The 26002-nt window shown below is 44.7% G+C and overlaps 1 protein-coding gene across 1 annotated transcript; it reads left to right on the forward strand.

The window, feature by feature from the left end:
• On the forward strand, window positions 1-26002 carry LOC120026410 (thrombospondin-4-B-like). The gene is made up of 22 exons (XM_038971270.1): window positions 1-248; window positions 8972-9169; window positions 9681-9928; window positions 10653-10752; window positions 14787-14869; window positions 15171-15222; window positions 15471-15622; window positions 15726-15863; window positions 16157-16234; window positions 18770-18922; window positions 19126-19230; window positions 19476-19583; window positions 19820-19979; window positions 20682-20800; window positions 20942-20994; window positions 21413-21606; window positions 22492-22670; window positions 22763-22811; window positions 22906-23102; window positions 23197-23369; window positions 23509-23648; window positions 23834-26002. The coding sequence occupies exons 1-22, from the start codon at window positions 170-172 to the stop codon at window positions 23890-23892; spliced, it is 2817 nt and encodes a 938-aa protein (XP_038827198.1). The 5' UTR covers window positions 1-169; the 3' UTR covers window positions 23893-26002.

Here is a 26002-nt window from a genome sequence, read left to right on the forward strand (position 1 = left end):
GCTGCCACACACACAGCAGCTGTTCCCTGCCTCACTATGACAGCCTAGCCTCACCTCTGTCTCTACAAACACACACATACCAGGCAACAGTACAGGAGGAGCACCACTCTGTCCGAGATAGGGATCAGTCATTCCAGAGAAACAGGTCTGAGAACAGTGAGAGGAAAGAATGGGGCTGTGGACGATGCTGATCGTGGCTTCGCAGCTGATCTTAAACCTGTGCTCAGACGTGGGAGCCCAGGTCTCAGGTGAGTGTAGCAGAGATTTTTGTTCTTTATTATGACTGAATGTGATGCCAATGTGATCTTGATGTGGTCAGTAAAGTCTATTGAAACCATGCAGTTGCACAACGAAGCATTTTGAAGTCATTGCTTTTTTATTTACATTTCCGTCATTTAGCAGACGCTCTTATCCAGAACGACTTACTGTTAGTGCTTCCATCTTAAGTTGGCTAGGTGAGACAACCACACATCACATTCATAGTAAGTACATTTTCCCTCAATAAAGTAGCTATCAGCACAGTAAAGCAAGACAAGTGCGAGTGTTAGTGCAAAGAAAGGCAATGGTGATATTTCATTGTTTTCTTTGGGAAGGGGGGGGGGGGGGGTGCTGCGGGATTAAAATGGTAATTGAAGAGGCAATTACAGGATACTACAGCTAAAAGTTTCAATTTGACAATTTGATGGTAGTCAGAGACGGACAGTTTAATTTGACATACAGAGAGACTGTGATGTCATCTTCAAATGCCTCTATCAGTGTAATAAAGCTCTCGGCACTCTACCCCAGAGGATTCCAATAGAGTACCATGAAGCTCTGAGGTAATGATTGCTGTAACAGACACTGTGATTGAGAATAGAACATCCATTCCTTCTCCAGCCAATATACACAAAGGGCTACACATGGCATTTGATACTCTGTTGTGATCAATATTCCTCTGTAGCATTTGCGGTGAGAAGATTGAAAATACACCCGTCAGAAGAGTGCTGTGTACTGATGACTGAGGTGTGACTGTGTATATGTGTGTGTGTGTGTGTGTGTGGGGGGGGGGGGGGGGGGGGGGGGTCTGCAGTCTGGCTCTGAAGTCCCAAATTAATCACACACATGGGAGTAATTACTAATGGTCTGTATGCAATACTGGAGTCTGAGCATGCACGCACACACACACACACACACACACACACACACACACACACACACACACACACACACACACACACACACACACACACACACACACACACACACACACACACACACACACACACACACACACACACACACACACAAAGGGTTTTGAGATGCCAATACTGTTGATGACTTTGAGAGATATTCTTTTAAAATACTTTTACAGCTGCACACTGTTGTCTCAGTTGATATGTAGTGAAACTTTTACTCATTAGTTGTTTATACAAATAGCAATTATTGGTAATGACTGCATGGGATTTCACTTAATAATATCCTCTTAGATGTCAAGTCCCCTGTTTTGGGGACCTGTGTAGTTCTGGTACCCATTCCGACCAACATTTTTGCTTATATATTGATATGTGGCCCACATAGACCTAAATGGCTTGCATTGAGTGATAGCCCTGATTCTCACTGTCACAGGAGTATGTCTCTTCTGCCTGTGTGAAGCAGGATGGGAAATCTGACACCAATTGAAGCTGGGATGTCCCTCCTATCATTTCATTCGCTCTTCTGACTGTCCATCAACTCCTGGCTGAACCCTATGTCACAGTCACTAACATATGCTTAGAATCCTTACATCGTAATGCAACAGGAGAGAGTGTTTTTTGTTGCTGTAGCACATTCAGTGATTGATTTATAGCCAATAATGTAAACTAACTAACTCATAGATTTTAAACAAAACCCACTTTCTGTTTGTCATAGATGGACAATATTAATATGAGATGAAAGGCGAGTTCCTAACAAGTTCAGGAAGTTACAGCTATGTGAGACGTTCACAGCAATGGGGGCAGATGTTTTGATCAATAGAGACATTTAGAAAATATGCAAATTTTCTCTAAGACTAAATATACAAATATGTACACTATATGACCAAAAGTATGTGGACAAATGCTTGTCGAACATCTCATTCCAAAATCATGGGCATTAATATGGAGTTTGTCCCCCCTTTGCTGCTATAACAGCCTCCACTATTCTGGGAAGGCTTTCCACTAGACGTTGGAACATTGCTGCGGGACTTGCTTCCATTCATCCACAAGAGCTTTAGTGAGGTCGAGCACTGATGTTGGGCGATTAGGCCTGGCTCGCAATCGGCGTTCCAATTAATCCCAAAGGTGTTCAATGGGGTTGAGGTCAGGGCTCTGTGCAGGCCAGTCAAGTTCTTCCACACCGATCTCAACAAACCATTTCTGTATGGACCTCGTTTTGTGCTAGGCCTTCCCCAAACTGTTGCCACAAAGTTGCAAGCACATAATCATCTAGAATGTCATTGTATGCTGTAGCGTTAAGATTTCCCTTTACTGGAACTAAGAGGCCTAGCCCGAACAATGAAAAACAGTCCCAGACATTATTCCTCCCCCACCAAACTTTACAGTTAGCACTATGCATTCGGGGAGGTAGCGTTCTACTGGCATTCGCCAAACCCAGATTAGTCCGTCGGAATACAAGATGGTGAAGCGTGATTCAACACTCCAGAGAACGCGTTTCCACTGCTCCAGAGTTGATGACATGGCATTGCGCATGGTGATCTTAGGTTTGAGTGCGGCTGCTCGGCCATGGAAACCCATTTCATGATGCTCCTAACGAAGTTATTGTGCTGATGTTGCTTCCAGAGCCAGTTTGAAACTCGGTAGTGAGTGTTGCAACCGAGGACAGATGATTTTTATGCACTACTTGCTTCAGCATTCGGCGGTCACGTTCTGTGAGTTTGTGTGGCCTACCACTTAGAGGCTTAGCCGTTGTTGCTCCTAGACGTATGACAAACCATGTGGTAGTGATACTTTATGTGTGGGCTGTCGGTGGTTTATTTTATGGTTAAGATGTGGTTTAAGGTGGATTTAGGTGGATTTGAAGGACATGGTTTTGTGTAGCTTGATGGATCTTGAGAGGACAAGTGGTGGCTGTGCGGATGAAAGCTGATCCTTTCTCATGGAGATCCTGACCCACACATGGCCCTGAGTCTAAAACACAGATGGGAGCAAGTGTGTGTGCATAGTGCGTCTAAACAGATGGATGAGAATAGAATAAGAGTGGGTTTGTTCAAATTGTTTTGTTGGTGCACCCCCAGTCCCAGTTTGCAGGCCAAGTCACAGTGAGGCCAAGTCACAATGTTTGCCTAACCTCCCTCCACAGGCGAGGGGGACAATAGCGAAGCTGAAGCCTTTCACAAACCAGGTCTGTCTGTGCTTATAAAGGTGAAATTGAGCGCAGGAAACGGCATGAAAGGGACGCCTGTTATCGTGGCTCGAGTTACGTTTAACCACACGCCTTTAAAAGCCCCGTGCTGCTTCCCGATGAACTGGAACAGACTGAGACCAGGCAGTTGGAACCAGAGTAAAGACTGGGGGGAAGAGAAAGGAACAAAGATGTCTGAAGCTGAATACACACACACAATATCTTGTCTGAGGATCACACTGCAATCTTGGCTGAGAATAGGGGGGATATGAGGGCAATTTTCTGGAAACATTTGGGAGCAATTTGTTGCCCTCGTGATAGTGTGCCTTAAAGACAGCTGCTAGGTCACTTGTGTATTTATGTAGGGTCTCAGACTGGTGGGGAGGGATTCAAGGCACATGCTCCTGAGGCCTGCTGTGTCCCGGAGTGACTTTATTCAACTAGAATTGTAACCGTGGGCTTACCTCTTCTATGGCTTTTACATTCCACTCCCTGTGCATTGTGTACAGTGCAGTTTATCCATATTTATCTAACTTAGCCTGGTCTTGATCTTGCAGCCAATTCTAGTCTATGTAAAGTATCCCTTCTGTACATCAAAACTACTAGCTCAAGAATTACCAAAATACCATACATTCTGATAAAAGTACAAATGTTTTACCCAAAACTCATTCTGCCTCATCAACCAACCTACTCTGTCTTGACCACCAGTATCTTCTCAGCCAGGGGCGGATTGGCCATTTGGCATTTCAGGCAAATGTCAAATCGGCAGGTTCATTTTTAACTTGGATTTTTGTGCAAAATGATTATCATCTGGCAAAAAATGGGGTCCAGATGGGAAACAAATGGGCAGGTGTGGAGGCCTCAAGTAAAAACCTTGGCCGGTGTGTTGAAAATGCCAGGGTTGATTTCTGGTCCCAGTCTGCCCTTGTTCTCAGCACATCAAATCCTCAGCAATCATCAGCATCATGTTCTGCCACATCTGACTCATCAACTAGCCTACAGATGTAGGATCTGAATTTGAGCCAGTTTGCTACAGCAGGAAAATGAAGCCCCTGGGCCCAGGCCCATAGGGGGCCCAAGAGGCAAAATAAATAAAGGAAATATATACAGTATATATTGTATATGTATTATACAGTTGAAGTCAGTTTACATATACCTTAGCCAAATACATTTAAAAACTCACCTGACATTTAATGCTAGTAAAAATTCCCTGTTTTAGGTCAATTAGGATCACCACTTTATTTTAAGAATGTGAAATGTCAGAATAATAGTAGAGAGAATGATTTATTTCAGCTTTTATTTCTTTCATCACATTCCCAGTGGGTCAGAAGTTCACATACAATCAATTAGTATTTTGTAGCATTGCCTTTAAAACCTTTTGTCAATAGGGGGAGCAGTTAGCATTTCTTTTTTCTGGGTGTCGCCAAATTAAACTGCCTCGTGCTCAATTCTTGCTCGTACAATATGCATATTATTAATTCTATTGGATAGAAAACACTCTCTAGTTTCATAAAACGTTGGAATTATGTCTGTGGGTGACCCAGAACTCTTTCTACAGCGAAATCCATGACAGATAGTGCGAAGGTCTGAGAGCGAAGCTCTGGTTTCAGATCAGTTTTTAAGGTCTGTGTATATCCTATGGAACGACATGAACTGCACCCGCCTTCCCCTGGATGTCAGTAACCAATGAGAAGTGGAATGGGCTTTCTGCGTAGCTCTCAGAGGTTATAAAAGACCAAGGAGTGAGAGTAGCCCCCTTTTCGACGCTGGCCATTACGCAGGAAGGGACCTCCGGATGCCATTTTCAAAGGCTCGGTTATCAACGTGAAATGTATCCGTCTGTAATTTAATTCGATATAGGAGTTAGAAACATCATAACGTAGTTAATTTAAACCGTTTTATAGCAATTTATATCCGTTTAGTGCGATTTTGATGCATTTCTATGTGATGCTCTATGAAGCTTTGGGCACGTTTCGGGGTCCCGGTCGAACGTTAGCGGGCATTTCGACGGACAGAGGACATCTTTCGACCAAAAGAAGATTAGACCCAAGAAAGGATACATTGCCCAAGAATCTGATGGAAAATCACCTCAAAGTAAGAAATATTTAATATGATAAATCGTTGTTCTGTCGAAATATTTTAAACGCATATTGCGCTATTTTGTTTTGTATCCCTTCGCTTGGCGAACCCTGTATTGCACAGTAAGGATAATTTTAGAAATGTAAATCAGCGATTGCATTAAGAACTAATTTGTCTTTCGATTCCTGTCAACCCTGTATTTTTTAGTCAAGTATATGATTAGCTTTCGATTAAACTAGATCACTCTGAAAGATGACGTCCGACATTTTGAGGCGTGATTTGCTACTATTTTCATTGTATAACCACGTTTTTTTATGGCTAAATATGCACATTTTCGAACAAACAATATATGTATGTTGTAATATGATGTTACAGGAGTGTCAACGGAAGAATTCTGAGAAGGTTAGTGAAAAAATTAATATATTTTGGCGATGATTACGTTATCGCTCTCTTTGGCTTGAATCGATGCTCTGGTAATGTTTGCACATGTGGTATGCTAACTTATCGATTTATTGTGTTTTCGCTGTAAAACGCTTAGAAAATCTGAAATATTGTCTGAAATCACAAGATCTGTGTCTTTCCATTGCTATGCTTTGTCTATTTTTATGAAATGTTTTATGATGAGTAAATTGGTCATACACGTTGCTCTCTGTAGTAATTCTAGTCGCTTTGGTGAGATTTGTGATGGTGGCTGCAATGGCAAACTATGATTTATACCTGAAATATGCACATTTTTCTAACAAAACCTATCCTATACCATAAATATGTTATCAGACTGTCATCTGATGAGGTTTTTTCTTGGTTAGTGGCTATCAATATCTTAGTTTAGCCGAATTGGTGATAGCTACTGGTGTTGAGAAAAAATGGTGGACAAAGAAAAAGGGTGTCTTTTGCTAACATGGTTAGCTAATAGATTTACATATTTTGTCTTCCCTGTAAAACATTTTAAAAATCTGAAATGGTGACTTTATTCACAAGATCTGTATCTTTCATTTGGTGTCTTGGACTTGTGATTTAATGATATTTAGATGCTACTATTTAAATGTGACGCTATGCTAGTGATGCTAATCAGTGTGGGGGGGGTGGGGGGTGATCCCGGATCCGGGTTTCTGAGGCAGTAAAAGTTAAATTGTTTAACTTGGGTCAAACGTTTTGGGTAGCCTTCCACAAGCTTCCCACAATAAGTTGGGTGAATTTTGGCCCATTCCTCCTGACAGAGCTGGTGTAACTGAGTCAGGTTTGTAGGCCTCCTTGCTCGCACACGCTTTCAGTTCTGCCCACACATTTTCTATAGTATTGAGGTCAGGGCTTTGTGATGGCCACTCCAATACCTTGACTTTGTTGTCCTTAAGCCATTTTGTCACAACTTTGGAAGTATGCTTGGGGTCAATGTCCATTTTGAAGACCCATTTGCGACCAAGCTTTAACTTCCTGACTGATGTCTTGAGATGTTCCTTCAATATATCCACATAATTTTCCTCCCTCGTGATGCCATCTATTTTGTGAAGTGCACCAGTGCCTTCTGCAGCAATGCACCCACACAACATGATGCTGCCACCCCCGTGCTTCACGGTTGGGATGGTGTTTTTTGGCTTGCAAGCCTCCCACTTTTTCCTCCAAACATAGCGATGGTCATTACGGCCAAACAGTTCTATTTTTGTTTCATTAGACCAGAGGACATTTCTCCAGAAAGTACGATCTTTGTCCCCATGTGCAGTTGCAAACCGTAATGTGGCTTTTTTATGGCGGTTTTGGAGCAGTGGCTTCCTTGCTGAGCGGCCTTTCAGGTTATGTCGATATAGGACTCGTTTTACTGTGGATATAGATACTTTTGTACGTCTTTCCTCCAGCATCTTCACAAGGTCCTTTGCTGCTGTTCTGGGATTGATTTGCACTTTTTGCACCACAGTACGTTCATCTCTAGGAGACAGAATGCGTCTCCTTCCTGAGCGGTATGACGGATGCCTGGTCCCATGGTGTTTATACTTGCGTACTATTGTTTGTACAGATGAACGTGGTACCTTCAGGAGTTTGGAAATTTCTCCCAAGGATGAACCAGACTTGTGGAGGTTTACCGTGGAGGTCTTGGCTGATTTCTTTTGATTTTCCCATGTCAAGCAAAGAGGCACTGAGTTTGAAGGTAGGCCTTGAAATACATGAACAGGTACACCTCCAATTGACTCAAATGGTGTCAATTAGCCTATTAGAAGCTTCTAAAGCCATGACATCATTTTCTGGAATTTTCCAAGGTGTTTAAAAACACAGTCAATTTAGTGTATGTAAACTTCTGACCCACTGGAATTGTGATGAATTATAAGTGAAATAATCTGTCTGTAAATAATTGTTGGAAGAATTACTTGTGTCATGCACAAAGTAGATGTCCTAACCGACTTGACAAATCTATAGTTTGTTAACAAGACATTTGTGGAGTGATTGAAAAACGAGTTTTAATGACTCCAATCTAAGTGTATGTCAACTTCCGACTTTAACTGTATATTTTATTTTTTACTGCAACCGACAACCACAGGACTCTGCTAATAATCAGATGGGTGGAAGAGAGGAGGTATGGGGCCCACATAGGTAAATGCGGGGCCCTGTCTTGGTTGGGTAACTGGTGGGATTTGGTTTGAGGGCCACCCCCACCTCGCGGGAAAAACACTTTGATGGCAGAGAGAAAGTACATTTCTTGCAATTCTACACATTTTGCCATGGGGCGCAGAGAAAACGTTGCAATTTTAAAGCAAGTTACCTGCAATTCTACACATTTTGTCATGATGCTAAGTTAATGATATCTGAGTGGGATTCAGGCCTCCTGGAGGTCAGGGCCCTTGGGCACTTGCCCTGCGTGCCCGTTCGGTATTCGGCCATGTTTAATACATGGCTGACTAATTTACCAATCTAAAAATTGTTAGCCGACATGACTAATTGAGTGACTGACATATCCACAGTAAGTTGAGACCCCTACTGAGTTCCTAAAAATATATATAATAATGATTTGTTAATCCGACCTTGTATGTGGATTATAATGAATGGACATTTTTTGTAGGGGTTGATAAATTATTCGTTAGGGCAAATAAAGTGTGACATTTTCAAGTGGAAATGACATACTTTAGAAGCCTTTTCAAGGCTTTTTACACTACAAATTTGCATTTCCTGATGTACATCAAATTACTATCCTACATCTGTACTCTCTCTTGACCACCAGTGTCTTCAGAGCACATCAAAAGCTCTAGCTCAGGAATAATCAGCATTCAGGAAAAAGTGAAGAAATGGATTCTGCTGCTGACCAGGCAATTTAACATTTCCCACCAGCTACCCAAACTCACTGTGATGTTCCAGCCTAGTTTAGTCTATAAAGTATTGACGTGGACTTTCCCCACAGTACATCCAAAACACCTTGCTCAATAACCATCCCATCCATCTATTTAAGGTTTGTTTATTCTCGCTCTACTGAGCCACAGACAGTTTGAATAATTTGAATAATGAATATTCATCATTTCCTACCATGTGTGTTACTTTATTTTTCCCTCTGCAGTCTATGATCTCCTAAACTCCCCGGACTGTCTGCCAGACCTGCTGCAGGGCGGCCTGGTGGAGCAGGGGGTGAATGAGGCGTTCATCCTCACCACCTTTAAACTGCAGCCCAAGACTGGCACCACCGTGTTCGGTCTGTACAACCCCCGGGACAACAGCAAATACTTTGAGTTCACCGTGCTGGGGAAACTCAACAGAGGTAATGGTTAGGAAGGAGAGGCTAGGGACTTAATGCCCAACTGAGGGGGTTTATCTACTTGTACACTGAAGATATAGAAGATATTGTTTCTTTTACGCATTATTAATTCAAAGATATCGAATTTGGCCATCAGTGCAGCCTCAAAGAATTAGGTGCACAATGGCTCAGAGGATAAGGGATGCATGATATACTGCACTTTTATGTAAAATGTGATATTGAAAAGTTCTCTCTCTCTTTCCATTTGTGTTTAAAAATCATTACTTTCGCCTTTCTTTTTCTACATTATTCATGTATTCAATTCATTGACGCATTTGCTGTGATTCACTCTCCATCTCATGTAATTTTACACTATGGCCTTCTTCTTTTTGTCCCTTTCCCTCTCTCCCTCACCCCCTCTCCCCTCACTCCCTCTCTCCCTCACTCCCTCTCCCCTCACTCCCCCTCTCCCTCACCCCCTCTCCCCTCACTCCCTCTCTCCCTCTCCCCCTCTCCCTCACTCCCTCTCTCCCAGCTGTGCTGCGTTATCTGAGGAGTGATCGGAGGATGAGCTCTGTGACCTTCAACAACATCCAACTGGCGGACGGTCAGCGCCACCGCCTCCTCTTCCACCTGAAGGGGATGCAGCAGGGACCCGGGGGGGTGGAGCTACACCTGGACTGCAGACTGGTGGAGACGGTCAGGGATCTCCCCTCCGTGTTTCAGGGCCTGCCTGCAGGCTACGGCGTGGTGGAACTGAAGAGCATGCAGGGCAAAGCAGAGGTGATGTTATGGTAGTTGTCTCAAATGGCAACCTATTGTACTCATCTCAAAAACATTATATAGTGCACTACGTTTGACCATTGTCAGATTGGATGTTATTCAAATTAAGCACATCATATGAAATGCAATCATTATTGTGCCCCACCAATGAAATCGGGAGGGGGACTATAGATCTGTCTTTGTCTGTTCACACACAATATCTCAGACCCCACTGACCCCTTTTGACAAACATTTTGCCATAGAGATCCAGCATTTACATAATTAGACTGATTGGCACGATTTTGAGGAAACTTGGGTGAATGATGTATCTTGCCATAGAGATCTGGAATTGACTAAATTACACTGATTGGCCCAAGGGGGGCGATTCATCATTCGTGGGGAACAACATGTTTACTGTTGTCTTGTTTACTCATAGAACCATATTTGTTTCTGTTACCCATCCCAAACCATTACCTTTGTTGCCTTTGTACTCAGGGACATCATTTATTTACTCAGATCCTCCTTCCCAATTCAAATGACCCTAACCCTAGCCTGGATGCCAGATGTTGCCAAATCCTTGTCTTTCAAAAATACAGCATTTGTCAAACAATTTAGAGTTGGCTAAAGCAGGAACAAATCTGGCAACCAGAAAACAAACCTGGCAACCACATTGTCCTCATCAAGCCCATCCTTCAGCACAGACTCCAACTAATGGATCCCTGTTGTTGGACTTCTTCACAAACAGGAGAAGCTGGAGGAATTGAAACTGGTGGTGGGAGACACGTTCGAGAACGTAGCCTCTCTACAAAACTGCCACCAACAAGGAGACTCAGTGCAGACTCTGGGTAAGAGTTTATAACAAAAAAACAAACGAGATCATTTTCATGTGTGTTCCCTAAACTGTGAATTTAGTCTCTACTGTCTAGTTTAGACAGACACATTTTTTTTGAGGAAAGGCCTTTTCTTGTAAGTCACCCAACCACTTTTCATGAAAGCAACTAAATGGTGATAGAATGCTCATATGTACATTACCGGTCAAACATTTTGGAAACACCTACTCACTCAAGGGTATTTCTTTATTTTTACTATTTTCTACATTGAAGAATAAAAGTGAAGACATCAAAACTTTGAAATAACACATATGGAATCATGTAATAACCAAAAAAGTGTTAAACAAATCTAAATATATTTTCTATTAGAGATTCTTCAAAGTAGCCACCCTTTACCTTGATGACAGCTTTGCACAATGAGGTAAGGCTAATCGAGACCCCCAGACGTTCCATGAACGACTTTCAAACTCTCGACGTGAACTGGGGACCCCGATCAGACACTATATCCTCAGGCACAACGTAGTGCCGGAAGACATGTGTAAACAAGGCCTCCGCAGTCTGTAGGGCCGTAGGGAGACCAGGCAGAGGGAGGAGACGACAGGACTTAGAAAAACGATCCACAACGACCAGGATCGTGGTATTTCCCTGTGGTGGGGGGGGGAGATCCTTTAGGAAATCCACTGTCAGATGTGACCAAGGTCGTTGAGGAACGGGTAAGGGATGTAACTTACCTCTGGGCAGGTGTCTCGGAGCCTTACACTGGGCACACACCGAGCAGGAGGAGACATAAACCCCCAGGTCCTTAGCCAAAGTGGGCCACCAGTACTTCCCAGTCAGACAGCGCACCGTCCGACCGATCCCCGGATGACCAGAGGAGGGAGACGTGTGGGCCCAAGAGATCAACTGGTCACGGACAGCAGACGGAACATACACACGCCCAACGGGACACTGGAGGGGAGCGGGCTCTGTACGTAACGCCTGCTCAATGTCCGCATCCAGATCCCACATGACCGGCGCTACCAGGCAGGAGGCCGGGAGTATGGGAGTTTGATCCATGTGCCGCTCCTCTGTGTCATACAGCCGGGACAGTGCATCTGCCTTCTTATTCTGGGAACCTGGTCTGTAAGGCAGGGTAAAAACAAAACGGGTAAAGAACATGGCCCACCTTGCCTGACGAGGATTCAGTCTCCTCGCTGCCCGGATGTACTCCAGGTTGCGGTGGTCAGTCCAGATGAGAAAAGGATGTTTAGCCCCCTCAAGCCAATGTCTCCACACTTTCAACGCTTTAACCACAGCCAACAACTCCCGGTCCCCCACATCATAGTTACGCTCCGCTGGGCTGAGCTTCTTCGAGAAGAAAGCACAGGGGCGGAGTTTCGGTGGCGTGCCCGAGCGCGCCTCGGACGCGTCCACCTCCACTATGAATTCCAAAGAGGGATCCGGATGGGCCAGCACTGGAGCCGAAGTAAACAGAGCTCTTAGTTGCCCAAAAGCCCAGTCCGCCTCAGCCGACCACCGCAACCTTACAGGAAGCCCCTTCAGCAATGAGGTAATGGGCGCAGCAACCTGGCCAAAACCCTGGGTAAATCTCCGGTAGTAATTGGCAAACCCTAAAAATCGCTGCACTTCCTTTACCGTGGTGGGAGTCGGCCAATTACGCACGGCTGCAATGCGGTCACTCTCCATCTGCATCCCTGATGTGGACATGCGATACCCTAGGAAGGAGACGACCTGCTGAAATAACAGGCATGTCTCAGCCTTGACGTACAGGTCATGCTCCAACAGTCGTCCAAGTACCTTGCGCACCAAGGACACATGCTAGGCGCGTGTAGCGGAGTAAATCAGAATGTCATCGATATACACCACTACACACTGCCCGTGCAGGTCCCTGAAAATCTCGTCTACAAAGGATTGGAAAACTGATGGAGCATTCATCAACCCGTACGGCATGACTAGGTACTCATAATGCCCTGTGGTGGTACTAAACACTGTCTTCCACTCGTCTCCCTCCCGGATACGCACCAGGTTATACGCACTCCTGAGATCCAGTTTCATGAAGAAGCGCGCCCCATGCATTGACTCAATCGCCATGGCGAGGTAACTATGTTTCACCGTGATTTGATTGAGACCTCTATAGTCATTGCACGGGCGTAAACCTCCGTCCTTCTTCTTCACAAAAAAGAAACTTGAGGAGGCGGGTGAAGTAGAGGGCCGAATGTACCCCCGACGCAGGGATTCAGAGACATATGTATTCATAGCCACTGTCTCCGCTTGCGACAGGGGATACACGTGACTACTGGGAAGCGCAGCATCTGTCAGGAGAATTATCGCACAATCCCCCCGTCGATGAGGTGATAATTTAGTCGCCTTCTTCTTACAGAAGGCGAGAGCCAAATCAGCATATTCTGGGGGGATGTGGTCTGGACTTTCCACCGTGGTAGCACCAACGGAAAGCACCGTGGTAGCACCCCTACACACCTCCCTGAGCACTCTCGCGACCACCCCGTGAGAGCCCTCTGTTGCCAGGAAATAGTGGGGTTATGTAGAGCCATCCAAGGAAGGCCTAGTACCACAGGAAGCGCAGGAGAGTCAATGAGAAAGAGACTGATTCTCTCTTCATGATTCCCCTGCATAACCATGGCCAAGGAGATGGTGGCCTCCTTGATTAGCCCGGACCCTAATGGTCGACTATCTAGAGCGTGTACTGGGAAGGGTCTAACTATGGGAAAAATAGGGATCACTAACCTAATGGCTAATGCTCTGTCGATAAAATTTCCAGCTGCGCCTGAATCGACGAGCGCCTTATGCTGGGAATGTGGGGAAAACAAACAGGCACAAACAGTTGATCAACAGAGGACTCTGGATGAGTGTGGTGCAAACTCACCTGAGGTGACGCCAGAGTGCCCTGCCTGTTGCCTCGACTCCCAGAGGAACCAACATGGCACCGACCGGCAGTGTGTCCTCTGCGGCCACAGATGGCGCACGTGATGGCTCCTCCTCCAGTCTCCCTATGAACAGCCCCTCCTAACTCCATGGGCACCGAAGCAGGAGTGCTGGATGATGGAACTGACAGAGCCCCTCTGAAAGTCCGCGGGTAACCAGCAGGTTATCCAACCGGATGCACAAATCCACCAGTTGGTCGAAGGAAATGGTGGCATCCCTGCAGGCCAGTTCATGTCGGACGTCCTCTCGTAGGCTGCATCGATAATGGTCGATGAGGGCCCTGTCGTTCCAGCCTGCTCCGGCGGCCAAGGTCTGGAATTCCAGGGCGAAGTCCTGGGCGCTCCTCGTCCCCTGTCTCAGATGGAAGAGCCTCTCCCCCGCCGCTCTGCCCTCAGGTGGATGGTCGAAGACGGCCCTGAAGCCACGGGTGAACTCCTCGAAGTGGTCTGGCGCCGCGTCTCCTTCGCTCCACACGGCGTGTCAGGATGGTGTATTGGAGGCGAAGTCAAGTGCAGGAGAGTAGATACAATGAACAGGCGCACTTTTATTATAGTTCCAAAAACGAGAGCACTACATGAATCAAACGCGCTCAAAAAACAGAACATAAAAGTAGAGCGCGTAAACTAACACTACCTAACATGAAAACAATTACACACAAAACATGATGGGAAACAGAGGGTTAAATACAAGTAGCTTATTTGGGGAAATGTAAACCAGGTGTGTATGGAAAAGAGACAAGACAAATGGATATACGAAAAATGGAGCGGCGATGGCTAGAAAGCCGGTGACGCCGATCGCCAAACGTCGCCCAAACAAGGAGAGGGGCTGACCTCGGCAGAAGTCGTGACAAATATAAAATATATTTTGATTTGTTTAACACATTTTTGGTTACTTCATGATTCCATGTGTGTTATTTCATAGTTTTGATGTCTTCACTATTATTCTACAATGTAGAAAATAGTCAAAATAAAGAAAATCCCTTGAATGAGTAGGTGTCCATACTTTTGACTGGTGCGACATACATATGTTACTATAGATTGAGGGTAGGTCAAACAAGAACCCCAACTCAAGTGTTTTGGTATGACCCATGTTCTTCCCCCATGCAGGGGTCAACACAAAGCAGCTCTCCAATCAAATGCTTGAGCTCACCCAGGTGATAAATGAGCTGAAAGATGTCCTTATTCAGCAGGTAACTATAATGGTCAAGCTCCTCTTGGAACTCCTAAACTGCACCTCCTGACCCACTGAGTCCATATAAAAACATGCTAGCTGGGGCGGCAGGTAGCCTAGTGGTTAGAGCGTTGGACTAGTAACCGAAAGGTTGCAAGTTCAAATCCCCGAGCTGACAAGGTACAAATCTGTCGTTCTGCCCCTGAACAAGGCAGTTAACCCACTGTTCCTAGGCCGTCAATGAAAGTAAGAATTTGTTCTTAACTGGCTTGCCTAGTTAAATAAAGATATAATAAAAATGTTTCTGCTGCTTTCTAAAGGTCAAAGAGACATCTTTTCTCAGAAACACCATCTCTGAGTGCCAGGCTTGTGGTGAGAACATCCAATACCACCATCATATTACAAATGATTTATTAAAGTTCTGTATTCATGTCATATGTTGTTTATAGATTGGGCCAAGATTTTTTCCTGACCATGAGACCTAACAAGGAAAATCCCTAGGCCCTAGTTTTACTTGAAGCACGTTCGCTTATGACACATTCATAACTAATACATGAGAAGCCACTGGTATTGTGAAAATTACTGTCATAAAAACATATTTCCTCTGGGTGTCTTTGAAGGACTGGGTGGAAGCGAGGTCATGGAGCCAAAGTGTGCCCATGGTGTTTGTTTCCGTGACGACATGTGTATTGAGACGGAGGAGGGTGTTGAGTGTGGACCCTGTCCTGATGGATACACAGGGGATGGCTTCAGCTGTGATGATGTGGATGAGGTAGGGTGTGTGTGTCTGTGTGTGTTTACTGTATGTATTTGTATGGTTGTAATCATTCTAAAATACTAACCAAGCGTCTTCTACTGTCTCTCTCTCTCTCTAGTGTCAGTTTAACCCTTGCTTCGCCGGGGTAAAGTGCGTGAACACAGCTCCAGGGTTTCGCTGTGACGCATGTCCTCTGGGCTACACTGGTCTGGCTGTGGAGGGGGTGGGAGTGGTCTACGCACAGACAAACAAACAGGTCAGTCAACCTCACCAAATGGAGTCAAGGTCTCCATATCAATTGGTTTAATGAAAAGGAAAAGCTACACACACTAGTAGCTCTAATAAAATCCTTTACTCACCAACGTTTCGACAGCAAGCTGTCTTCCTCCATTTCAACTTGGTAAATTCAAGAAGATGAATTGAAATGAAATCGACCCCCACCCGGTGACATTGTTACTAGGATAACTCCTCTTGTAACGTCTTTTCAAGCTATATATCATCATTTGTATTTTTATGCTCATCTCCGGTTTTGTACTGTATATCTCTAAGGTCTGTGACGACATTGACGAGTGCAAAAGACCCAACAACGGAGGGTGCACTGCTGACTCTCTCTGTCACAACTCTGCGGTAAGGACTGAGCGTCTGTCTGATAGCCTGGTGGTCGCCACATCTTTTTGCTTCAGCCAACTCCTGACCTTCGTTATCATACAACAGAAACTACTTGAAGCACAAGCTGATCTGGGGACCAGGCTAGTATCTGGAATCCAAATAGAATATCGCTCCATTTTAAACAATAGGACATGGGAACAATGTGTGTTAAAAGGATTCCAAGCTAAATATCTGACACAAGTACAAGTACTACATGTATTATATGTTGTTCATTGACTGGCTAGCTTTTTCAAGCAGAAATTTGTATCCTGTAGCTCTAACTCCCCAAAAGTTTTGGGACACTGTAAAGTCCATGGAGAACAAGAGCACCTCCTCCCAGCTGCCCACTGCACTGAGGCTAGGTAACACGGTCACCACTGATAAATCCATGATAATCAAAAATTTCAATAAGCATTTCTCAACGGCTGGCCATGCCTTCCTCCTGGCTACTCCAACCCCGGCCAACAGCTCCGCCTCCGCCGCAGCTACTCGCCCAAGCCTCCCCAGCTTCTCCTTCACCCAAATCCAGACAGCAGATGTTCTGAAAGAGCTGCAAAACCTGGACGCGTACAAATCAGCTGGGCTAGACAATCTGCACCCTCTCTTTCTAAAACTATCCGCTGCCATTGTTGCAACCCCTATTACCAGCCTGTTCAACCTCTCTTTCGTATCGTCCGAGATCCCTAAAGATTGGAAAGCTGCCGCGGTCATCCCCCTCTTCAAAAGGGGGTGACACCCTAGACCCAAACTGTTACAGACCTATATCCATCCTGCCCTGCCTGTCTAAAGTCTTCGAAAGCCAAGTTAATAAACAGATCACTGACCATTTCGAATCCCACCGTACCTTCTCCGCTGTGCAATCCGGCTTCCGAGCCGGTCACGGGTGCACCTCAGCCACGCTCAAGGTACTAAACGATATCATAACCGCCATCGATAAAAGACAGTACTGTGCAGCCGTCTTCATCGATCTGGCCAAGGCTTTCGACTCTGTCAATCACCGTATTCTTATCGGCAGACTCAATAGCCTTGGGTTTTCTAATGACTGCCTGGCCTGGTTCACCAACTACTTTGCAGACAGAGTTCAGGGTGTCAAATCGGAGGGCATGTTGTCCGGACCTCTGGAAGTCTCTATGGGGGTGACACAGAGTTCAATTCTCGGGCCGACTCTTTTCTCTGTATATATCAATGATGTCGCTCTTGCTGCGGGCGATTCCCCGATCCACCTCTACGCAGACGACACCATTCTGTATACTTCTGTCCCTTCTTTGGACACTGTGTTAACTAACCTCCAAACGAGCTTCAATGCCATACAACACTCCTTCCGTGGCCTCCAACTGCTCTCAAACGCTAGTAAAACCAAATGCATGCTTTTCAACCGTTCGCTGCCCGCACCAACCCGCCCGACTAGCATCACCACCCTGGACGGTTCCGACCTAGAATATGTGGACAACTATAAATACCTAGGTGTCTGGCTAGACTGTAAACTCTCCTTCCAGACTCATATTAAACATCTCCAATCCAAAATCAAATCTAGAATCGGCTTTCTATTTCGCAACAAAGCCTCCTTCACCCACGCCGCCAAACTTACCCTTGTAAAACTGACTATCCTACCGATCCTCGACTTCGGCGATGTCATCTACAAAATAGCTTCCAACACTCTACTCAGCAAACTGGATGCAGTCTATCACAGTGCCATCCGTTTTGTTACCAAATCACCTTATACCACCCACCACTGCGACCTGTATGCTCTAGTCGGCTGGCCCTCGCTATATATTCGTCGCCAGACCCACTGGCTCCAGGTCATCTATAAGTCTATGCTAGGTAAAGCTCCGCCTTATCTCAGTTCACAGGTCACGATAACAACACCCACCCGTAGCACACGTTCCAGCAGGTATATCTCACTGATCATCCCCAAAGCCAACACCTCATTTGGCCGCCTTTCCTTCCAGTTCTCTGCTGCCAGTGACTGGAACGAATTGCAAAAATCGCTGAAGTTGGAGACTTTTATTTCCCTCACCAACTTTAAACATCAACTATCTGAGCAGCTAACCGATCGCTGCAGCTGTACATAGTCCATCTGTAAATAGCCCACCCAATCTACCTACCTCATCCCCATACTGTTTTTATTTTATTTACTTTTCTGCTCTTTTGCACACCAGTATCTCTACTTGCACATCATCATCTGCTCATTTATCACTCCAGTGTTAATCTGCTAAATTGTAATTATTCGCTCCTATGGCCTATTTATTGCCTACCTCCTCATGCCTTTTGCACACACTGTATATAGACTTTCTTTTTTCTACTGTGTCATTGACTTGTTTATTGTGTCATTGGCTTGTTTATTGTTTACTCCATGTGTAACTCTGTGTTGTTGTCTGTGTCACACTGCTTTGCTTTATCTTGGCCAGGTCGCAGTTGCAAATGAGAACTTGTTCTCAACTAGCTTACCTGGTTAAATAAAGGTGAAATAAATAAAAAATAAGAAAATAAATAAACCCTGTCTTCTCCCTGTAGGGTTCATACGTCTGTGGGGGCTGTAAAACAGGCTACACAGGGGACCAGGTGAAGGGCTGTAAGCCAGAGAGGAGCTGTGGTAACAGTTTGACCAACCCCTGTGATGTCAACGCCCAGTGTATCCAAGAAAGAGACGGCTCCATCACCTGTCAGGTGGGGTCCTATAGATCACAAACTAGCCTCCATTGACAGAACTCTCTCTCACTCACACACACACATAGATACGCAGAATAATACACACACACATACACACTCGTCACTCTATAAAACTAGGCCAACCTTTTACTGACTGCCTTACACACACACACACACACACACACACTGCCTCAAGTGTTTTCTCTTATTTTCCCTGTCAGTGTGGGATTGGCTGGGCTGGTAATGGCTACCTATGTGGGAAGGACACAGACATTGATGGATACCCTGATGAGAAACTCAAGTGCAAGGATATGGTCTGTAAAAAGGTAACCATGACAACGGAACAAATACAGCTATCTTGGAATAAACAGCACGTGATCTCTCTTTCCGTGCCTTCCCGTCTCTCTCGCTTTTAATTCTCTCTTCCTCTCTCCCTGTATCACCATCTCTCCCTCTCTCACTCTCCCCCTTTCTCACTCCCTCTTTCCCTTTTCCCCTCCCACCATCTTATTTTGACGTTGTGTCTGTTAAAGGGATAACAGTGTGTTGAAATAAATCTGTTGGTTGTCAGGATAACTGCATGCGTGTTCCCAACTCTGGCCAAGAAGATGCTGACGAGGACGGACAAGGGGACGCTTGTGACGCTGACGCTGATGGAGACGGTATTCTGAATGAACAGGTAGACACACACACACACACACACACACACACACACACACACACACACACACACACACACACACACACACACACACACACACACACACACACACACACACACACACACACACACACACACATACACACACACACACACACACACACACACACACACACACACACACACACACACACACACACACACACACACCTCCCTCAAACTCTCTGCTCTCCCTGTGCCCCTCTCCCATGCAGGATAACTGCTGGCTGAAGCCTAACGTGGACCAGAGGAATAGTGACAAGGACAACCATGGTGATGCCTGTGACAACTGTCGCACGGTGGAGAACCCCGATCAGAGGGACACTGACAGTGACAGGAAAGGAGACGCCTGCGATGATGACATGGATGGAGACGGTACGTACAGCGACACATCCCTACCACCTAACTAGCGTCACAGTAGTCTGATACAACATCCGTTTGACTAGAAAACACCAAACACCAACCCTACCCTGATCCCATTACTAAAATCACCTCTCAAACAAACACACAGTATGCCTTTGTCCTCCTCACGCTTTGATACAGTACATGACTGTCTGTGTTCCTTTTTACAGACTCTGTCTACAGACCACTTGACCTTTATGCAATGATCACAGTACTGTTGCTTCCCTGAGATAAATGAGAAATGACACACCTAGGGCCTTCTGTACAAACACTTTCCTCAGATGACAAATGCAACAGCGCCTGCCTGTGGCACAACTAGTGAACTATTAGAAACAGCATACCAACGTAAACAGCATCAACCACATGCAGTTTGCTTTTAAATAATAATGCATTGATTCAACATCAGTGAGTCAGCCTTCAAATCACATAAATCATGCTTTATGATTTTTCTCATGGGCCATACTTTCTTACACTTTCTTTCACACTTTCACAGATGTTCTTGAAATATCTAGAACAGCTATCCCTGGTGTGCATACATCACAAAGCAGTAATCCTGAAAGAGACTACTTTACTTAAGTACTGTCATGTATTTCTCTAACACTTCTGCAGGGTGGTGCGATACTATTGGTCAGATAACTTTACAATCTCAAACTCTGTAATTGAATTGGTCTCCAGGCTTGAAGAACTTCCTGGATAACTGCCAGCGGGTGGTGAACCGGGACCAGTTGGACCGGGATGGAGACGGAGTGGGAGACGCCTGTGACAGCTGCCCCGATATTCCTAATCCTAACCAGGTCAGACTGCCTCCACAGGCCTCCATTAGGGTTCTGAGACCTGTTACGTTTACAGATATATACTGGAATATGGAGCGACGGAGACGTCGTCCCCTGTGAGAGGTCAAAAAGTGTTTCAACAAATCTGTGCTCTGATTTCAGTCCGACATCGATGATGACCTGGTTGGGGATTCTTGTGACACAAACCAAGACAGGTAAAAGAAAACATATTTTGAAGTATCTGACGTTAGAAAAAGTATTATCTTAAAATATCCACTTCATGATTTATTTGATTTAGTCAATACATGATTCCAGTAGTCAATTCATCCCTTTATTTTTATGAATATTCAACTACAGTATATATACACTGAACAAAAATACTGTGTTGTGTGACAAAACTGCACATTTTAGAGTGGCTTTTTATTGTCCCCAGCACAAGGTGCACCTGTGTAATGATCATGTTGTTTAATCAGCTTCTTGATATGCCACACCTGTCAGGTGGATTGATTACCTTGGCAAAGGAGAAATGCTCACTAACAGGGATGTCCCAAAAATAGTTTCAAAATTTGTGAGAAAGACCTGACCCTATCTTTTCTGTCCCTTCTCCTTTTGTGTTACCTGCCTGGTCTGTAGTGATGGTGACGGTCACCAGGACACCAAGGACAACTGTCCCAACGTCATCAACAGCTCCCAGCTGGACACGGACAAAGACGGCCTGGGGGATGAGTGTGACGATGACGATGACAACGACAGCATCCCTGACTTCCTGCCACCAGGACCCGACAACTGCAGACTGGTGCCCAACCCCGACCAGCTGGATGAGAACAGTCAGTAGTAATCTTTCTTTCACACTTTTTAATTTACATTACTGCTGCGATCAAATTGCCCAGCAACGGGAAATAACATTTTTCTAAATCTGAATCTGAATTCTTGAGTTATCACCTAAAAGCTATAGCCTAGTATTTCAGTCTGTTTGGGCTTTGACCAACTCTTTTCTGTGTAAGTTTGTGCTGTAAATGGTGTGATACTAATAGAAGACTTGACTACACATACAGTATGAGTATACACATTTTTTTAACTGAAGGTAAAACGTGAGGAAGTGAAGCGCCTACGGACTGACAAGGTTTTCCATCACATTCAGCTTTGACACCTGCAAAAGGACTGTAGATTCACTGATCTAATACTGTACTTCAAACAACGTATACTCAGTCACCATTGACCTTCAACCAACCAACCAACCAACCAACCAACCAACCAACCAACCAACCAACCAACCAACCAACCAACCAACCAACCAACCAACCAACCAACCAACCAACCAACCAACCAACCAACCAACCAACCAACCAACCAACCAACCAACCAACCAACCAACCAACCAACCAACCAACCAACCAACCAACCAACCAACCAACCAACCAACCAACCAACCAACCAACCAACCAACCAACCAACCAACCAACCAACCAACCAACCAACCAACCAACCAACCAACCAACCAACCAACCAACCAACCAACCAACCAACCAACCAACCAACCAACCAACCAACCAACCAACCAACCAACCAACCAACCAACCAACCAACCAACCAACCAACCAACCAACCAACCAACCAACAAATCTTAAACTCTCTGCTTTACTAGTGTATTGCCTATGCTTAGAACCTTACTGGCCATCATTTCTAAGCCTTTGTGTATTCTCTCCTCCCAGATGACGGTGTTGGGGATGTGTGTGAGTCAGACTTTGACCAGGACAAGGTGATTGACAGAATAGACAACTGTCCAGAGAACGCTGAGGTCACTCTGACAGACTTCAGAGCCTATCAGACGGTGGTGCTGGACCCCGAGGGTGACGCCCAGATTGACCCCAACTGGGTTGTCCTCAATCAGGTGCGATGGCCATTTACGGGACTACCGGAAATAATAAGCTAAATATGTTAAAATGCTTTGACAACATGACTGACATTTTCTCTCTCAAATAGGGAATGGAGATTGTGCAGACCATGAACAGTGACCCTGGACTGGCTGTGGGTAAGAAAGACTTCCAAATCATTATCAAGTATCATATATCATATCGTATTGTATCAATCCCATTTCATCGTAACCTCTTTGTTTTGTTCCCTAGGTTACACTGCGTTCAGTGGGGTGGACTTTGAGGGGACGTTCCATGTAAACACAGTGACTGACGATGACTACGCAGGCTTCATCTTTGGCTACCAGGACTCCTCCTCCTTCTACGTGGTCATGTGGAAACAGACTGAGCAGACCTACTGGCAGGCCACACCCTTCAGAGCAGTGGCTGAGCCTGGCATCCAGCTCAAGGTGTGTGTGTGTGTGTCTTGAATCGTACAATGAAATCTGTCTTCTTATTTTTGTATTTACTACTTCTTACCTTCTCTCCCTCGCTATCTCCCAGGCTGTGAAGTCTAAGTCCGGTCCAGGTGAGCACCTGAGGAACTCCCTTTGGCACACAGGGGACACCAACGACCAGGTGCGTCTGTTGTGGAAGGACCCCAGGAACGTGGGCTGGAAGGACAAGGTTTCCTACCGCTGGTACCTGCAGCACCGGCCCCAGGTCGGATACATCAGGTGAGACAGCTGATATGATGCACACAGGATGGCTTCTGAGAGTGAGTGAGTGTGAGAGTGTGAGAGAGTCAGATGTGATCTCTCCATATAATACTCTAGTTTTCTAACAAGAATGACTGTCTGTTGGGTTTTTGGACAGGGCCCGTTTCTATGAGGGTACAGAACTGGTGGCTGACTCTGGTGTGACCATTGACACCACCATGAGAGGAGGGCGACTGGGTGTATTCTGTTTCTCTCAGGAAAACATAATCTGGTCCAACCTAAAGTACCGCTGCAATGGTAAGTAAAGAGGCTAGTTGAAACTGGTCATTTGAGATGCTCTTTTTTCTTTACTGAGATTATTTGTACATTTATGACAATATTCAAGCTATTTGTTTTTAACTCAAATTTGTCACATTGGCATCCTTGATTTAACTGACCCTCAGTAGAAATTGACCCTAACCTCTGACCTCTAACCTATAAAGACACCATCCCTGAGGACTTCCAGTTCAGCACGCAGCACGGCGTCAACGACAGTCTCTAATCCTACAGAGAGTCTGAAAGAAAGACCGTTTCTCCACATGTTTGGAATGTTTGTGGTGTGTGTGTGTGTACACAGTGGCAATACTGTATGTACTGTATGTTGTCTGTTTATGTCTATGCCACCCCCCCTCAAAAATGTTTTAATCAACTTGTCTTCCTGAGTATTAAAATAAGTGTCCTCAGTGCTCTGAATGAGGACTACTAGAGTAAAATAAAATTATATTTATCATTACATTTCATGCATATTACAATTCAAACTCTAGATTTTCTTTATTCTTTGAGCTCATTTGCGTTATCATCCACATACACAATCATCAGCCATTGATATAAGCTTCCTTCTCTGTCAGAGCAGCATTTATTCCCAGTGTGATATACCAGCCCCACACTCTGCACAATGTATTCACATGACATGGACATGAAAGGGAACACAAGAGAGGAGTCAGACCATGGTGACTTGGCCATGCCTGAGCATATTACATTTTCTTCTACCCTGGTCCCAGATCTGTTTGTGCTATCTTGCAATTTTGGAAAAAAACACAAACAGATCTGGGACCAGGCTAACTATCTTGTAACTCTGACCTCAATCCTCCCCCGAGGCCTAGTCTTATCCAAGAGTTTGGTTATCATTGCTTATCACGGCTCCTTGACGCAATTCTCTGGAGGCCAATGGAAAGCGATGCTTTACATACTTAAATGATTCTCAAATCAAATCTACTCCTCTGTCTGGTTTCACTCTTAGACATAGGTGTTTATATGTTTGAAATTCATGTTGATTCTTTTCTAAATTGTAAGGTTATTGACAAGAGAATTTCACATAAAAAATGTTAAGAGACGTTGCATCATTTTTTTGTCTTGCCTTATTGTAAGAGCAGATTCCATTTGTTTCTCAAGAATTTCATCAGCCATTCTCTCAGGTCATGTGGTAAAAATAATTTGACCACATTGTAAATGTATAGAAGTGAGGAAACAAGACTATTGACCTGTTAACCTATTATTATTGGGGGTGACCATGTGACACGGGCATACATAAAGTCTGCTTATATATATATTTTGTAAACTAGAGGGCTTAACCCTCAAGGTACCGACTGGGGTCATTTTGATTAAAGAGCAGTAAAATAACAATAGCGAGGCTATAAACAGGGGGTACCGGTACAGAGTCAATGTGTGGGGGCACCGGTTAGTCGATGGTATAAATACTTAATAGAACTGCAATACAGAACTCAGATACACTCTGAATCTACACACAGCTGTATTAGGGTGTATTCTCCAAAAAGTATTTATCCAACACTCTTAGAAAAAAGGTGCTTTCTAGAACCAAAAATGGTTCTTCGGCTGTCTTCACAGGAGAACCCTTTGAATAACCCCTTTTGGTTCCAGGTAGAACCCTTTTGGATTCCATGTAGAGAGCCCTTTCCACAGAGGGTTCTACGTGGCACCAAAAGAGTTTTTTACCAGGAACCAGAAAAGGGTTCTACCTGGAACCAAAAAGGGTTCTCCTATGTGGACAGCTGTAGAACCCTTTTTGCAATGCTTTTTTCTAAGAGTGTAGGGCAAATCTAAAAAAAACAATCTATTTGAATCCAGGTTTTTCTGGAGACAGAATATTAAATTATACATATCATCAGAGGGTGGAGGGGGGGCTATTGGGGTGATCTTGACCTGATAGACACCTGCGGAGATGGAGCACCTTATGTACTTGCCTATGGTTAAAACTAGGCATGTCCATGTACAAAATCTAAATGACCCTAGATATATGCTTAGTTTCTGTATAAACAGCTCATAAAAGTATGTCAGTTGTATGAATACTTTGTAGAACTGTAATACAACTGTCATACAGAAACAGCTACCCTCTAAATGTACACATTGTGCTGTATTGGTGTGTATTCTCCAATCGAATAGTTATTATACTGAAAATTGTATATGAATACCAGAATTCCTATAATATTCTCCAATACATTATATGTGCAATTTGTTATGATACTGTATTTTGAGTGCTATAGCATTGGTTTGAAGTGATTTAGAGGATAAGGGCATGATTTTTGAAGCAGCCTGCCATAGGCCCTATACTCCAATTGTTTCACTAGCAGCAATGCTAATGCTGTCTCTGGGAT

The sequence above is a fragment of the Salvelinus namaycush genome, chromosome 31, assembly GCF_016432855.1.
Source record: "Salvelinus namaycush isolate Seneca chromosome 31, SaNama_1.0, whole genome shotgun sequence".
NCBI classification, from domain to species: Eukaryota; Metazoa; Chordata; class Actinopteri; order Salmoniformes; family Salmonidae; genus Salvelinus; species Salvelinus namaycush.

Coding starts and splice junctions, on each gene's coding strand:
- LOC120026410 (XM_038971270.1), top strand. CDS start 170: ATGGGGCTGTGGACGATGCTGATCGTGGCTTCGCAGCTGATCTTAAAC. Junction 10,753..14,786: donor AGACTCAGTGCAGACTCTGG/GTAAGAGTTTAT, acceptor TCCCCCATGCAG/GGGTCAACACAAAGCAGCTC. Junction 18,923..19,125: donor ACGGCTCCATCACCTGTCAG/GTGGGGTCCTAT, acceptor TTTCCCTGTCAG/TGTGGGATTGGCTGGGCTGG.